At 42.8% G+C, this 18,046-nt stretch overlaps 1 protein-coding gene across 2 annotated transcripts in view; it reads right to left on the bottom strand.

Moving 5' to 3' along the window:
• TDRD3 (tudor domain containing 3) overlaps positions 1–18,046 on the bottom strand; it is a 285,859-nt gene that overhangs the window by 81,101 nt on the left and 186,712 nt on the right. For both annotated transcript variants that reach the window (XM_034758382.1, XM_034758383.1), the window contains 2 exons: positions 11,988–12,144; positions 11,275–11,400 (listed from right to left, as the gene is read on the bottom strand). In XM_034758382.1, the coding sequence (XP_034614273.1) occupies positions 11,275–11,400; positions 11,988–12,144 (283 nt within the window). The remainder of the gene's footprint in view (positions 1–11,274; positions 11,401–11,987; positions 12,145–18,046) is intronic.

Here is an 18,046-nt window from a genome sequence, read left to right on the forward strand (position 1 = left end):
TAAAATATTACATAAATTGGATCATAACATCAATCCCAGTAATAATCCATTACACACCTCCCCTAAACTTGATGCTGTAATGCTATCCCACATAACAATGTTCTAATTAACATTAATTTGAATTATTTTTCAATTAAGATTAAGTGAGGTGGTATCAAATACTTTACTAGACTCCAGATCCATCACATGTGTATTCCCCCATACCCCTTAATGTTGTTACTCTATCAAAAAAACAATCAGTTTCTCCCCAGCAAGATTCATTCTCTATAAAGCCATGCTAAATATTACTCTTGGTTCCAATATCCTTAGGTCATTCAGTGTTTTGTTTATCTCTAATTCCTTCTCATTTTTTTCCATCATAAAGCAGTCAGCTGCTTAATGGTGGCTAGATAGTAAATGAGGATCACAGGCTCCAATTTTATTTATTTATAATAAAAAAAACAAAAGTGCAAAGATAAGTACATGTCATTCAGATTTGTGCAGCAGAAATTCAGATTTTTCCCATAGGAATTGCCATAGTGGATCAGACCCATGTTCCACAGTGAGTTCACAGTGAGCGCCACTTCAGGTGACTTCAAGCAGCATTCCCAGGAGGAGGGAACTTTGGAATAAAAGTTTAGCACAGAAGAGAAAACTGCACTGCCCACTGCCGCATGAGATCTAGAGACATGGACCAAGACACAGTGTTTGATGAATCTAAGTATTGAAGATCACATGGCAGCCTTGTAGATTTCAGGGCTAAGCACTGGCCAAAACCCTAGCAGAAGGCTAAGCATTGGCAACCTCATAGCAAGCAACAATACATCACGAAATCCACCTTGATAGTGTCTTGGTAGAAATTATGGAACTCTTAGATGTGTCTACAGTGGAGACAAATAGTCTGAGACTTCCGAAATTGTTTGGTCCTACTGAGATAGAAAGCCAGTGCTCTTCTGACATCTAAGGTATGAAAAAAGGTTTCCTGATTCAAATTATGTGGGTTTTTGGGGGGGAGGGAGGGGAGGGAAACAGTAAATAAAGGATCTGGTTCAGATGGAACTCGGATGATACATTAGCAAGGAATTTGAGATGTGGACGTTGGGAAACTTTATCCTTGAAAAATACTGTAAAGAGAGGATCTGCCATCAAAACCCCAATTTCCCAAACTCTTTGAGCCAATGTAACAACTATTAACAATGCCTTCTTCGTGGATAGTGTTAATAATGAGCAGGGTTCAGGAGGAGGACCCATGAGAGCTTTGAGAACTTGATTCAGATCCCAGACCAGAGCGGGGGATTTTACTCGAGCAAAGAGGAACCCCAGTCCTTTAACGAACCTTACAGTTTTTGGGGGGGGAGAGAATACTGAGAACCCTTCCACTGGAGAATGGAAGGCTTGCAGCCAGAGGAACCTTAATCAAGCTACTGGATAAACCGGTTTTCTTCAATTATAACAGATAATCCAGGATAAGTGAAAGTGAGGAAGATTCAGGTGCCAGTATTCACACCAACAGCTACATTTTTTCCGCTTCAAGATAGGTACTATGGCTAGATTTCTTCCTGCCATTTAACAGCAACTTGCTGTACCTGTACTGAAAAGGTAGACTCTCCCTGTGAACCACTGAGGTGCCATGCCTTAAGTCGGAGACCCTTTAGTTGGGGATGAAGCACTCAGTCTGCATCTTGAAGATGATGAAAGTAAGAAAGATTGATCACCAGGCAAGGAGACAATTGAAACAGGTAAGGATACCATGCTTGTCTCACCCACATAGGAACTATCAGGATACCCTTGGCCTTGTTCTGCCACTTGTTCATCACTTGAAGAATCAGAGGCATTAGGGGAAATGTGTAATACACACCCTTCACCCAAGGAAGGAGAAAGGCATCTCCCAAAGATTGAAGGCTTGTGTCCTCCCATCCCCGATCAGAACAGACGACACTTCCTGATTGTGGCTGTGGCAATGGGATCCACCTCTGGACATACCCATATTTGGAATACGTCGTTTAGGGTAAGTGGACATTGAGGGGAAGAGATTGAGAGGGACAGGACAAGGGTAAAAGAGGGGCAGGTGTGGAGTGAAGCTGAAATGAAGAGACTGATGGAGGGGGAAGGAGAGGGTTGGAGCAAGCAGCCAATTGGCACACAACAGAGAAAGCCCAGTCAGCCCTGTAGAAAGTGAGATGATATTGAACCTAATTATACTATAATCACTTTAATTTAGCATCTTAACTGTCACTTCTTGAATTAGTGCCTGTGTATGACTGTGTGCCAATATTTAACAAAAAGCCTGGAAGCATGTGTAATTGCATGGGCAACCTAATGATAGACTGGTCAGGGAAGCGTCATTTGATTTGTAAAAATCTCAGAATCATAATTTCAACGGTGTAATCCTCTGCAGCATGGCAGGGAGAACCCTGCAGCTCTTCCAGCTTCTGGTCCTTCAGTTGATGGAAATGTTGGTAATACAATGTTATTGGAAATGGGCTGAGTTGAATATCACTCAAAAGCCCTTTCTCCCACTAACACGGGGGTAGGCAACCTATGGCACGCGTGCCGAAGGTGGCAGACGAGCTGATTTTCAGTGGCACTCACACTGCCCAGGTCCTGGCCACCGGTCCGGAAGGTTCTGCATTTTAATTTAATTTTAAATGAAGCTATTTAAACATTTTAAAAACCTTACTTACTTTACATACAATAGTTTAATCATATATTATAGATTTATAGAAAGAGACCTTCTAAAAACATTAAAATGTATTACTGGCACGCAAAACCTTAAATTGGAGTGAATAAATGAAGACTCAGCACACCATTTCTGAAAGGCTGGCGATCCCTGCACTAACATAATGACAAACCTAGAAAAATGTGTGTGTGTGTGTGTGTGTGTGTGTGTGTGTGTGTGTGTGTGTGTATATATATATATATATTCATGGAAATGTTTAAAAATCAACTTTTTTTTAACACAGGCATGTCAAACATGCAGCCCTCACAAAGATAAATTGTGGCCCTTGATTGAAAGTACTGGGTTATCAGTTAATGCTCAGAATTAATTTTTTTTTATGTTAAAGATAAATATAAATAAAAGAAGTATTTCAAGTTGAATTGCCATCATTGGCAAAAAAGAAGCAGTTCAATAGTGTTGAGTATCAGCTTTGTATATTAAGCCATGAACAACAGAAACCTCTCTACGTAGCATTTGTTAACCTATAAAAGGTCTTTGACACGGTTAGCAGGAATGGCATCTATAAGATCCTGTTGAAAATTGGCTGTCCACAAAAGGTGCTCTCCCTATTCAAGGCGTATTCAAGGCGTTCCAAGAGGGAACAAAGGCAATTATGTAAATGAAACATCTGAGTTTAGTATTGATACTGCTATGAAGGAAAGCTGCATCTTAGCATCCACTGGCTTTGGCATCTTCTTCTCTATTCTTCTTAAGTACACTTTTGGAAATGATCAATCTGGCATACTAATTGAATCAAAGAGGGATGGCAGCTTGTTTAACATCAGACAATTCCAGAGCAGAAAGCAAATCATCCACCTTACTATTTGGGATCTGCTTTTCCCAGATGATTCTGCATTCATCTCTAATTCACCTGCACGTCATGATGAACAAGTTTTCTGATGCATGCACCAAGTTTGGCATGGTAATCAGAATCAAGAAAACAGCTGTCATGTTACAAGGTACCCACATTCCACCTAAAATCTATGTCAATAATGAAGCTCTGAACAACATGGAACACTTCTGCTATCTTGGTTCAATTCTTACCAGCTCACTTAACACTGATAGGGAACTTGATGCTAGAATTAGCAAAACTTCTGTTACTTTTGGCAAACTTACCTCACATGTTTGGAACAATAAGTTGCTAACCCTGAACACAAAGATGTCTATCAGGCTTGTATCCTTAGTACCCCCCTTTATGGTTGTGAAAACTGGGTTATGTACTCCAAGCAGGAGTGGAGGTGGAACTGTTTCCACCTCCGCTGTCTTAGAAAAAACCTTGGAGTTACTTGGGACCAACAGATCACCGATAACAAGATTGTTGAAAGAATCAGCCTACAGCCTATGCAGACTAGGCTGGACATTCGCAGGCTTCACTGGTTGGGACATGTGGAGCACATCCCTCAAGATCGTCTGCTGAAGGCTGTGCTCTATAACCACCTTAAGAACCACCAATGACGCAGAGGAAGGCCAAAGCTCTGATACAGCGAGAAGGTGAAGCAAGGGCTCAAGGAATTCAGCATTCCCACTGACAACTGGGAAAATCCTGTCCAAAATCATTAAGTTTGGACAAGGCGGGTTAACATTGGTACAGTCCCCATGGAGAACCAGCAGAGGGCCCAGGCTGAGACCTGCAGGCAAGCAAGAAAGCAGAGTCTGTTTCAACTTCCATCTGACAAGTGGACCTGTAGCCACTGTGGGAAGGATTGCTGCTCGTGCATTGGGCTCTTTTTCCATGCCGTTGCTAAGCACCACTGATGGACCTACTAGTAGCTTAATCTTTGGAGAATACCACCGTATAGGATCTGGTTAAACACAATGTTCCAGGGGACATTATATACTATAAAATGTGCACACAAACTGAATTTGGCATGGTTGGAGAGGAATTACATTGAGCATCATGAAAAAGTTAAAGATGCCAGGACAAGTGCCAGCTCTGGGCAAGACTCACTACATTAGGCTTCAAGAAAAACACCTCTTTCTTCTGTGGTAAGCTGGAAGCCCAAAAGCATCCATTAAGCACACTTTCAACACGTGAAAGAGGAGAAACTGTATGAATAAATCACTCTTAGTGAGAATGTTGTATGGAAAGTGAAGTGGGTGCATTAACCCAAAAGACATACCACACTGCATATCACATTGAGTGTTACACCAAGAATGTATGTAATGTGTTGTGTCAAAAGGTAAAAGAAACCGAAACAAATACTAATTTTATTCCTACAAACGCTAATACTCAGCTGGAGTACAGAAATTGAATCACAGAGGCTCTAATGGATGGGAAAGTAATGGCGATGGCCAATGCAAAGGCTAAATACATGCTTTGAATGGGACTGAAGAGGAGCAAATGCTTAGCAGCAAGGTTCTTATTGAAGATGAACTGTGGGATATGATTATAGTTCTTAGCAAGCCCATCCACAGAAATTAATCACAGTGCATATTCTTAAAAGCTACTAAAGATGTGGCACCATCAAAAGTGGAAGAAAGCGCTGATGTCAACAGTAATATGAAGAGACTGTTTGCAGCTGCTACATTTTTATGGAAAAGCAATTTGTCCTGAAGTACATGAGAGTTTCAGGGATCCATCGCTGGCGCCAAACCTGAAAAAAATTACTGCCTAACCTGTACTATTACTTTAAGTGATGTATCAGTGGTTGAAGTGACTTTAGCACCAGCATGACAACAAGCAAATGGATCAGAAGGCTGCCATTTATCGTAAAGCCTCATGTACGAGTGCTTGAGTAAAAGGCAGATTTTCAACAATACACAACAACTGTGCGGCATACAGATAAACCAACAGCTGCTTGTAGTGGTAGGTTAACAATTGATTCCAAAACTCACGGCAAATTCCTCGTGTATCTTGCACAGCATTGGCTCCTCCATTGATTACAACAAAGTACTCCATTTGGAAAATGCAATTGCAAACAAGATTCTTTGCCACATGGAACTGAATCAAGAATTGTATGTTCTCCAGGAACTCGTCATGGGTGGTTTAGATTTTGTGCTCCTGATAAGTTATTCCTTGAAGATCCAGCAGATGGCAAAGATACTATTATGGTCTGCTATCAGGAATGTAGTAATGGGGCAAGCCCCAGCCTCAAGTGTTTCTTGAGTGTCTAGACAGTAAAGAACCGCTCCTTGAAGGATCTTCTTGACTTCATGAGTCACTCACTTTCCTAACAAGGTACAAAACTTCCAAAGCCAAGAAGTCCAGTTTTCAATGAAGCAGCAGTTGAGTCGACTATAGTAGAACCTTCTACATTCACTAATCTTGACATCACTTGGTTATTGCGAAAAAGTGGAATGCATTCCAGAGGTGAAAAATCACTGAATACAGCTTCAGCTGAAGAGATGGAAGAGGTAACCTTGAATGATCTGTACACCTAGGACACACCATACCATACCATTTCAGGAGACATACATTCTAACATGGTCTGCCTTTAATTTGGCACTACAGACGGTGCTAGAGTGAATGACCCATGTATGCTTCCTGCCAGTCAGACTTGCCTAGCCCCACTGATAGTTCAGTTAACATTCCTTACCCAGCCAGAACACATGAACAAATACATTTGCAGAACTAAATCAAAGTATTTTGTGATACTAGACTTGGGCCTTTACAGGCCTGTTCAACAGCTAATAATGTCCCATTATGATCTTTTTGGACAGAGGATTCTACATCCCAGTGAACTGCACATATTCTTTGCAGCAATACATGCAATCGCCTCCTTCGTTGTTAGCAGTGGTATTCCTATGATCTGAGGGATTTTGTACAGTGACAATACTGTGAACCAAATTCTTGCAAAGAAAAAGTCGCAGGGAAAATCTATGGGCTCCATTCAAGAAAAAAAGACTAAAGCTGTGCTCAAATGTAAAGAAGAAGGTCAGAGCAAAGGTGGTAGGAACTATTACAGAGCTAACCAGAGACAGGTTTGCTCTTCTTCTGATTGTGGCTAGATCTTAGCGTGATGTTGATCTACTTTGGGAAAATACAAGTTCTCTAAGGTACCACAATCAGTGTTCAAATGCTATGTAACAATGCATATGTGCAAGGCAAAAAACAAACTAATGCACATCTTGCATGATCTTCCCATACCAGCACCTACAGACAACGTGACCGGTACCTTATTCCAGCAGAGACCTTTCAGCGTAGCTCATAGTATGGCTGAGGTACAGATCTAGACAAAGCAGAAACTATTAACACCTGCTAAAAATTGTCTGAACACTTAATTATGAGGATACAGAGAAAATACTGGACATATGAATTCCCCCTTGTGTTTGAGCCATATGTAAAGGAATCAAAAAAATATTACCAGAAGAGACTCCATTGTATTGAACCTATCCATTAGAAAATCACTGACCCCGCAAGTGTCTCCAATGTCACAGTGAAGAAGTCATTGTCCTATACTTGTACAAAGGACAAGTTAACCACACAACTTACACAAAAACCCCTCCAGCATGCAAAGAGTTGCTCAAAGAATTTCATTGTCACATGGCATAATGAAGCTGCTGTCTCACACTATTCAGTGGAGTTTCTTCATAGTTCCCACGAGGCTGACACCAAGATTACCTTACATGCCATCAATGCCACAGAGAACTGCAGATTTTGGCATAAGAGACAGATGTTCTAACGTGCTCTGTGAGATGCTCCCTAAAACATCTGCAAGATTCTGCTTTTTGTGCCTGCTGCTGAGTCACAGAATCACAGTATATGTACAAACAAGTCCAGCTTCTTTGCCTCTTTTGATTGGGGGTGACAGCCTGATGCCCCTGACATACCCACTCATTAGCCACTATAACAACTAGTGATCCTGGAGACGAGTGGGAGTAAAGATAGTCAAACCTTTGGGAGGGCTCCTCATGCTTTGAAGTGGGAGGCAATGAAGATGGGGTCTGCTGTAGTGACTTTATAGGCGCTAATATCATTTTATTGATTGGCAGTGCCACACTAGATGGACCTGCCATTGATATTCTATCAATCAGGCAACGAGAGGACTCCCTGACATCCTTGACCTGAATGCCCAAGTCTGAAGCTACCCTCCTTAACAATTTCTGATAAGTCTTGTAATCATCATCAGAGGGTAGGGTTGCCTTTGAAGAAAGAGGAGGTTACCCACCTGTAACTGGAGGTTCTATATTTCACTGTGGGTTATGCATGTACACCATATGCCTGGAGTGGGAGAATTTGAAAGTAGTGTCCATTGGTCCACGCATGTGCCCAGACTTGCCTCGTCCATCCATTCAAAGTGATAAAGGGCAGGGCGGACCAACCATGGTTCCAGTTCCTTCTCCACCATAAATCTGACAGATTCGAAACAGAGGGGTAGGAGGGCGGGAAGCGGAATACACATCCCGAAGATCCTCCATTTACAGGTAAGTAAGCTCCTCTTCTTGAATGGTGGTTCCTATTATATTCCACTGTGGGTGAGGACAAGCAGTACCTAAGTTGGAGAAGGGTGCGAGGATGAGGACAGAAGGGTCGTGCAAAGTATCGCCATGCCAAAGAAGTATTCGTGACTGAGTCCTGGAACAAGGCATAGCATGTTGCAAACATGTTGACAGAGCTCCATGTGGTTACTCTACATATATCTATGTGAGGCACTTCCTGAAGGGATACCATGCTTATTACTTCAGCTGTAGTGGAGTGAACCCATACCCTACAGGGGCAAGGTAGATTTGCAAACTAGTAGAAGAGTTTAATGCAGCTGGAAATCCATTTGGCGATTCTCTGGGTGAAGATTGCCTGTCCCTGGACTCTCTCTTCTATCGCAATAAACTGTCTAGGGGACTTCCTGGTTGTTTTTGTTCTCTGCAGGTAAAAGGCTAAAGCTTATTGAACATTGAGAGACATTCTTCTGCAGATGCATGTGGTTTCAGGAAGAAAATCAGTAAGTGAATGGATTGGTTAATATGAAAACGGGAGATCACCTTTGGTAAAAATTTCAGGTTTTGGTGTAAGAAGACCTTATCTGAGTGGAATATTGTAAATGATGGGTCCGCCATCATAGCTCTAAGTTCCCAGCCCTTCTCACCAAAGTGATAGCAAAAAGGAGGGTGACCTTCATGGAGAGAAGAGACATGGAACAAGATGCCATTGGTTCAAATGAGGATTTTGTTAATACTGAGAGTACCAGATTCAGATGCCATTGAGGCGCAATCACTTGGAGGAGTGGGAAGGTTCTTAGGAGGCCTTTCCAAAATCTAGCAGTTAGCAGGTTTGTAAAACCAGAGTAACACTCCATATAAGGATGGAATGTGCTGATCGCCGCTAGGTGGACTCTCAAAGGGCTGAGGGCAAGAGCCAACATCTTTAATGATACAATGTAGTCCAGGATCTCTGCTGCTTCTGGTAAAATCTATGTTGTGGCCAAGATGAAAACCATCTGCAATTACCCCGATACATTATCTAGTGGAATCTTTCATACTATTAAAGAGAATGTCTTATCAGCGGAGGAACATGCCTGTGCGATAGTTGATGACAATCTAAATACCACACTCTGAAATGGAGCAGACTTGGATTGATTGGGATGCTTGATCTTGCCATTGTACTGGGTCAGAAGATCGGGAAGGTCAGGATGGTAATCGGTGGGCAGGATGACATGGGCAGAAGATTGGGGAGGTGGTGTTACTAAATCAGTGTAGAGAGGGCACTTACATCAGTGAGAGCCAAATTTAAGTGAAGATACTTCCACAACTAGGTGGACGCAAAGCATCTTATATCGATCTAAATATGGCTGAAGAGGAAGGAAATGAAACCCTATGAACCTAGAAGAAAAGGAAACTAGCCCTCTCATGAGAAAATAGTACTCTTTTCTTTGGGACAGTCAGGTCCCCTTTCTTGTAGGCATCTGTAGTGAGGCAGCTGCCCCACTCCATGAGAAAAAGGGCTGGAACAGGCCAGAGAGGCTGCACACACCAGCAGCCAATCAGCAAAGGCCTGTGGAGAGCCAATCAGGGAAAAGAAAGAGGCAGCCAATCAGGGCCAGGCTGGGCCCTATATAAAGTCTGCCTAGCAAAGGAGAGGGTAGTCTCTCCCTGACTAGCAAGGGAGGAGGACAGGCTCCTGAGCCCTGGTCTACACTGGGGGGGCGGGGGGGGATCAACCTAGGATACGCAACTTCAGCTACGAGAATAGCATACCTGAAGTCAACGTATTTAGGTCTACTTACGGCGGCGTGTGCACGGCGCTGAGTCGAAGGCTGCCGCTCCCCCGTCAACTCCGTTTGCGCCTCTCGCAGCGGTGGAGTACCAGAGTCGACGGGAGAGTGCTCGGGGATCGATTTTATCGCGTCTACACTAGATGCGTTAAATCGATCCCCAATAGATCGATCACTACCCGCCGATCCAGTGGGTAGTGTAGACATACCCTTAGGTAAAGAGGTAGCACCTTGGACAGAGCAGTGCTGGGCAGGCTCAGGGAAGCAGAGGAGAGCTCCAGCCCAGTTACCTGCCAGGCTGCGGCTCCTGCTAAAAAGGGTCGAGAAGGTGCACGGGGCCAAAGGGGAAGTGGCCCAGGGAAGATAGGCGGACAAGGAGGGGAGAGAAGGAGGGTAGAGAGAGGCTGCCGCTACAGGGTCCCCGGGTCGGGACCCAGAGTAGCGGGTGGGCCTGGGTTCCCCCCCTTTCCTCCTTGCACTGCACTTGGCCACGGAGAAGTGTGGCTGAGACAGACTGCAACTTGTCCCTGAGGTGAGGGGCTAGACTTTAGGGTTGTGGTTGGCCACTGAGGCAGGTGCAACCTGAAGGACTGCCGTTAAACTCCCTTTCCCCCTCCCCCGCCCACCCCAAAGGGGTTGAGAATGGAGTAGGGGGAGCTGCCGGAGGACAGTGTCCTGAAGCGGATGCTGCCAAGCAGGGAACAACGCAGGTCCCAAACCAGCAGAGCAGACAACAGGCGAGACACCACGCGCAGAGGGCGCTTCACAGCTGACAAGAGCTAATTTCCGGAGCAACCAGCAGGAGGTGCCAGTGGTGGTGAGTCCTGATCCTGTTACAGCATCTTTATTTCCTTTTACTTCCTGTCCCCCGCTCTCTTAAGTGGTTTGGATCTGCAGACCCACTTTGAGATAACCCAAGGCCCCATTACTTCCAATCTGCTTCATGCCCACTCACCCATACTTCAGCAAAACCACACACTATTACATCCACATCTGCCTTTTGTCTGAGCAGTATAATGAAAGAAAACTCAGAAAATGACAATTTAACATTTTCATGGCTGTAGTGAGGCGGAGTGGCCTCCCACTGAGCCAGAGCGGGAGGGACGACCGCTAACACACTACAATGGCAAACGGATAATGTAATATTTTCCATTAGATCCATGATGACGATGAAGCAATTAAGTCTTTTCCTACTAATAAATTTGTAACATCTCTTCATAACCAAGTGGTAGTGAGAAAAGATGAATATACATTGTTAATTGAACACCATACATACATGAAACATGAATAACCTGGATTTTCAGATGTTCTGACCCGATACAAATCTCAGTTATATCTATAGAGAAGAAGGTGCTTAGCAACTTAGAAAAATTAGGCCAGCAGTGTCTGATCTTGCTTCCATAGATCATTTTAATTTCAACAACGTACCTTCTATTGTCAGAGTACCCATTTTGGACTCTAAGAAGTCAAATAGTGTGCTGGGTGCAGAAGGTCTGGCATTTCCTAGTTCCTCTTCATTTTCAGGTCTTAGTCGGCCTCTGCCCTTTCCTTTCCCTGTGGATATTACAAACAAATGACTTAGAGCCAGACAAATCTACAGTAACTCTATATTTATTTTTATTGTAATTGTTTTTATAAAACAGATGAAGCCTTTAAACAGGAAAAATATAATCAGATCCATGAATTACATGGATTATTTTCAATTAAGAACACTTAACTGTGCGATTTTTAACCAGGAAACAATTACAGATATAATACACAAAGGTACTTTTCCAATATTCACGGTCAGGTCTTGAATACATTATGACTTAGAGGAAAACAAATATGCAATTATGCCACTGCATAACACCAAATACACTAGCAAAGACCAATATTATCTTTTTGTGCTTGGGGGGATGGATAGCTCAGTGGTTTGAGCATTGGCCTGCTAAACCAAGGATTGTACGTTCAATCCTTGAGGGGGCCACTTAGGGTTCTGCGGCAAAATCAGTACTTGATCCTGCTAGTGAAGGCAGGGGCTAGACTTGATGACCTTTCGGGGTCCCTTCCAGCTCTATGAGATAGATATATCTCCATATATTAACACAAGATCCCCTATTATATAGACACTTTAGTCTAAAATACAGCTTTACAAGCTATACCTCTAGGTGGTGGTCCCTGAATAGGTTTCTGTTTACTGCTGTTCAGAAGAAAATTTAATGCTGCTTCTAGGCTGTTGCTATTATCCATAAGCGCCTGCCTTGCTGCTTCTTTACTGAAACCCATTTCTGTTATGTGCTTTAGAGCCTTTTCATCAACCTGTAATAAAAGATATACACAAAAGTAATCACAAGCTACAACACAGATTCCATAAAATACTAGGTTTGCTTGTAAATTGCACATTAATATTTAATTAAAACATTAATTTATTTTTCATGTATGATGATAAATACTTAGAGCCATTTATAAAAATACTAACAAATAAGCTTTCATGGCTTCATGTAACTGACTTGAATACACTGAGGTGAGAGGAGACAGGGACAGATGGTAATTTTAGGAGATGGATTTTACGTGCTTTGGGGGGGTTTCTTTGATTTTTGGGTTTCGTTTTTTGGAGGAGACTTTTGTTGTGTGTGTGTTTGTTTGGTTTTTTTTGCTTTGATTTAATTTCAAATATAAAACCAAAGGAATAATATTAGTTGATGTCAAACTCTGATTCCCATAGTTTAACTCTCACTCCATCAAACAAAGGAGTATCCTGATAGACAGCAGTATCTCTCCCCTTAGCAGGAAGAAAGAAGGCAAAAATATATCAAGCATAGCTTAACAGGCCAGCCTTTTGTGCTTGGTACAAACATTTCCAAAGCTATGACTGACAATGGCTGTGCAAAATCAGATTATACATTCTCCAAAATAGGGAGACTAGATATATAATGACTAAAGATCCTGCAGAATAAACCTGAAAAAAATACCAGTAAGTAATTTTCCTTCTTTAGTAATACATGACTTCTCATTCCCAATGATATGAAACATTCTGACAGACAGCAAATATAGCTATCAGTGTACACATAGTAAAGGCGATGGCCTTACATAATATTGCTGTTTGAAGCACCAAGCTGAAAATTGAATCCTCCAATCCTCTATTTTATTACGTCTAATAAATGTGTAGTGTGAGGAAAAGGTTCTAGCCTCACACACCTCCCTGTAAAAAATGTCACACTTCTCTGCCCAAAAAAGGGAAAAGGGACATCCCTGTGCTGGTACAAACAAACCAGATAAACTGAACCATATGACTCAATAGGTTGACAGTGCAGTGGATGTTTTAGAAATATTTTGGGATATGTTTCAACCATGAAAATTGAGTAACTCCTTAATGCAAACTAAACAAAACCTGCTTAAAAGAACACAATTAGTTTTGCTGAGAGATTAGTACAAGTTGTGCAATAACTAACGTAACCATGTGATATTATCATTACCCATTTTCTCCTTTCCTCCTATAATTTGTTACTTTCACTTGTCTTGCTTCCAATTAGATGCATCCTAATTACGACATATGGGTGCTACTACAATACAAGTAATAAAAAGCAGTATCTAAATATCAGTCATCTAGTTTGCAGATATAAATATCCAAATTCACTTCCAAAACCAAACTGGAGCATGCAAGAATAACTTCTTAAAAGAATGAAGTACAGTTGAGTGGGGATAAAGTAAAATTCCTACACTTTAGGCTAAGTTGATTCCACTTCCTTCAAAATTCCTTCTGCATCCCCCAAACAAACAAGTCCACCCAACAATATTCTTAGACTGAATGTCCACAAACTGAAGCACAGGACTATAACTAAATAAAAAGACTTACAATTACTAATGTTCCCTGCAACTTCGTAGGAAGGATGGTCTATGTTACTAACACTAAAGTGGCCTACGTACAATGCCCAGCTCAGCCACAGACTTCCCATATGAGGCTGAACAACTTAATCTAATTTGTGACTCAGTCTCTCATCTGTAAAATAGGCATAGTGCTGCCCTATCTTACAGGGGTGTGATGAGGATAAAATACATTAATGACTAAAAGGCACACAGATAGTACAGTGACATAGGCCATATAGGTGAGTATATCAATAAAAAACAGGCAGATTAGAATGCAGCTGTCCTGGGGGGTGGGGGAGAAAAACAGTGTTGGTTTAGAATCCATTCCTTTAGTGCCAGCTGGTGCCTGCCCAGTAAATCAGTTCTACTGTTCTGCCTCCCTTTCAGATAGACAAGGTGGGTGAAGTAATATCTTTTACATAGTTGTCATAGAGAAGATGGGATATTCTACCATGCACCAGTGATGCATCACCTCCTTTTGGAGCTGGAAATACTCAGTGTTCCTGTCTGCTGTATATGACAGCTACTCTTTTCATCAGGAGCTAAGCAGCACCCTTGGGCTGAACAGTTGAGAGCTAATCTTGGACAGGAACATAATCTGAGACCTGAGGGATAGGCAATTTCCCAGAGACCCTCTTTCTCACACAGTCCTTGTAACATTCAAGGTATTTATGGACTCCAAAGGCCAGTCAATCTCTTCCTTCTCTTATATATATTGCACCAAAAGCTTCTCTCTCTCTCTTGCTCATTATTATATATAAAGACTGGAATGAAAAAAAAAGGAAGATTAAAACAGAAGGGTCTGTTTTTTAAAGCTGAAGGAGGCAAAACAATTGAACTGGAAGTAAGTAGCCAGGTACCGGTATAACAGCTAAGACAGAAACTACTTCATTGCTTCATAGTATACTAGGCAAAGATGTTGTGCTATCAGATTCTTTTATAGGATGTGGGAGAATATAACATAATGAATGAAACCATCTTTGTTAAAAAATTCATTTCAATTAAACAACCATGCCTAATATTAGGGCTACAAATGATAAAAGGAGGTGATTCTTCAATATCTTAGGACCTTGAATAAACATTTACATTATCACACCACAACCAAATCAGAACTCTGTAGTATGTAGTGTTGTTGTAGCTGTGTTGGTCCCAGGATATTAGAGACACAAGGTAGATGATATAATACCTTTTATTGGACCAACTTCTGCTGAGAGAGACAAGCTTTTGCACTTACACAGATCTCTTCTTCAGGTCTGGTGGCAAGTCTACACGGACTGCAGTCACAGTAATTAAATTACTTTTACATGTCCACACTACACTCCTTGTATCAGTGGTGCATGTCCTCACTAGTGGTGTTTGCATCGATGCAGAGAGCAGTACACCTTGGGCAAGTAACCCACTGTGCAACTCACCACCATCTAGCGCAGGGTATTTTGTAAAGGGTTTGCAATGCCTCATGGAGGCAAACGAGACATGCAGGGATGACTGGGAACATGATTTCAAGATCTCAGGACGGTGTTTTCTCCATCCCATAATTTTATCTGCATCCTATAACGTTCTGAATCTCTTTTCAAAAGCCCCACAAAGCCGCACAGCCACCATTTCTGTGAGAAGCATGGTTCCTGCATAGCTCTGCACTATTGCAATGAGCGTTGTGAACACACTGCGCCTGATCCTGCAGTATTTCCAGAGTCAGGAGAGGAGCCGCATGGAATATGCGCCATGGAAAGAAACAATTCCAGGTTGTTGCTGGCAGTTGCAGACAGTGGAGCATTGGTTTGGGCCGAGAAACAAGTACTGACTGGTGGGATCACACAGTTATGCAGGTATGGGATGGTGAACAGTGGCTGCAGAACTTTTGGATGCACAAGGCCACATTCCTGGAAATGTGTGCGAAGCTTGCCCCAGCCCTCCGGTGCAGTAACACCAAAATGAGAGTTGCACTGACGTTGAGCTGGGGTTGGACTAGATGACCTCCTGAGGTCTCTTCCAACCCTAACCTTCTATCATTCTATGAGGAAGCAAGTGGCAATCGCGGCACTGAAGCTTGAAGCAATGCCAGATTGCTACTGATCAGTCGGGAATCAATTTGGAGTTGGGAAAGTGTGCAGGGCCATTAATCGCATCCTGCTATGAAGGACTGTGACTCTGGGGCATGTGCAGGACATACTGGATGGTTTTGCTGTACTGGGGCTCACAAACTGCATTGGGGTGATAAATGGCATGCATATCACTATTCTGGCACCAGACCACCTTGCCACAGAGTATATCAAGAAAGGGTTATTTTTCTATGGTATAACAAGCGCTGGAAGATCACTGGGGACATTTTACTGACATCCGTGCTGGATGGTCAGGGAAAGTGCATAACACATGAATCTTTAAGAACAAAGGCCAGTACAGAAAGCTGCAAGAAGGGACTTTCTTTCCAGACCAGAAGATTACCATTGGAGATGTTGAAACGCCAACAGTGAATGTGGGAGACACAGCCTACCCCCTTATTCCTGTGGCTCATGAAGCCGTTCACAGGCCACCTCGACAGCAGCAAGGAACACTTCAACCACAGACTCAGCAGGTGCAGAATTACAGCTGAAAGTGCCTTTGGCCACTTGAAAGGCCGCTGTCACTGTCTACTCACAATATCAGACCTCCGTGAAAAAAATATCCCCATGGTTATAACTGCCAGCTGTGCACTTCAGAGTATCTCTAAAGCAAAGGAGGAGAAGTTTCCAAGAGGGTGAAGGTGGAATGGCTGACTGCTGATTTTGAGCAGCCAGATACCAGAGCTATAAAAAGAGCTATATGGCTCAGAGAGTGAAGACCATTTTAATAATGAGCCACAATAATGTGTGTTGCTGTTGTGTGGTGTGCCTGATATTGTTTTTTTGCACCCCAGTATGAATCTTATAAGTAGTGCTGTGCGAGTGGTAATATAACAGTGCAAATGCCTCTATCACTATTATCTGTGAATGGTGTCAGCCCCGGCCACCATATGTTGTGAACTAATAAATATGAATTAAGTTTCCATAAATAGAGTTTTGTTCCAAACACATGCAAACAGACATTTATAACTGAATGAAACTTTATGAATACAGGGGACAGAACCTCTGAAGGGGAAAGAACAGTCCTTTCCATTTCGCAAACACATACACCAACTGTCTCTCTCAAAGGTCAGTGTATATGCAGCTGTGATTGTCTGTACTCTCCGTGGGGGTGGAGTGGTAGGGATAATGCAACAACCCCGGATGCCAGGGGAGCGTGGTGGGGAGAAGTGTAGGGGAAGTCCCAACACGCAGTTCTCTATGGGCTACAGAGGGGGGCAAGCATGTCTGACTGATGCTTCAGAAGAGCTATCATCTCTTACTTCACATCACTCTCCTTTTCCTATGCTTTTCCCCTGTCCGCACCATCCCTGTCCATAAGCTTGAGCCTCCAAGCCCTGTGCTCAATACCCACAGCACTAAAGGCTTCCAAGATCTCTTTGAACATATCGTCCCACGCCCTCTTCCTTATCTGGCTGAGTTACTCCACTGGTGTGGTTGGAAAGACCCTCAAGGCCACATTTCCAGCTGCAAAAAATACAATGCACAGAGATACTATTGTGAGTTTATTCACAAGATAAATGGAAACTTGGTATACTGAACTCACTCCCCTTGATCCACACAAGTTACAAGCACTACATTCTCACTTCTGCTTGGAATCCATAGAGAATGGTGGTAGTCCCAGCCCTGGCAAATATGGCGCCTGGGCGGGAGAGGGGCAAGCTGGCACAGTAAGGGGGAGGGGAGCTCTCAGGCATGAGTATATGCAGATAGGGTAACTAAACTGAATACTGGCACCATTTTCCACAGGCAGTGGTGACTTTAGCTGATATCTCACTCCTGAGGGTAACAGAGGCTGAAAGGGAGTTGCTCCTGCACACGTCCAGCTGGAGACCGGGTCCATAGGCCTGTATGCTGCAATGATGCCTGCTGAGTGGTGTGGTAAAGTGTCCTACCATGGTGGAAAAAATAAGGCAGCCATCCCCAGTAGTCTTCAGTAGCAGATTGCAGAGTACCTCCAGGAAAGTTTCCTCGAGACCTCTACGGTTTTAACAGTTGGAAGAAAAACTAAACATATACAATATTTTTATGATTATTAAGCAATTATTAAAGTAGGTCAAACTAGTTTACTGTCTCTTTTACGGTGCTGCCCCATTGTCACAAATGACACCTCTTTCCAGCAAGATGTCTGCCTCCAGCACTAAAACACAAAAATGTCAATTGCCAGCGGCCACCATCTTACAAAACGAGAGACCTTATTTGCGACCCAGATAGCATGGAGTTCCAGGGTGAGAATGAACAGGAGTTTCCCTGCT

This window comes from Trachemys scripta, chromosome 1 (assembly GCF_013100865.1).
Source record: "Trachemys scripta elegans isolate TJP31775 chromosome 1, CAS_Tse_1.0, whole genome shotgun sequence".
NCBI lineage: Eukaryota > Metazoa > Chordata > Testudines > Emydidae > Trachemys > Trachemys scripta.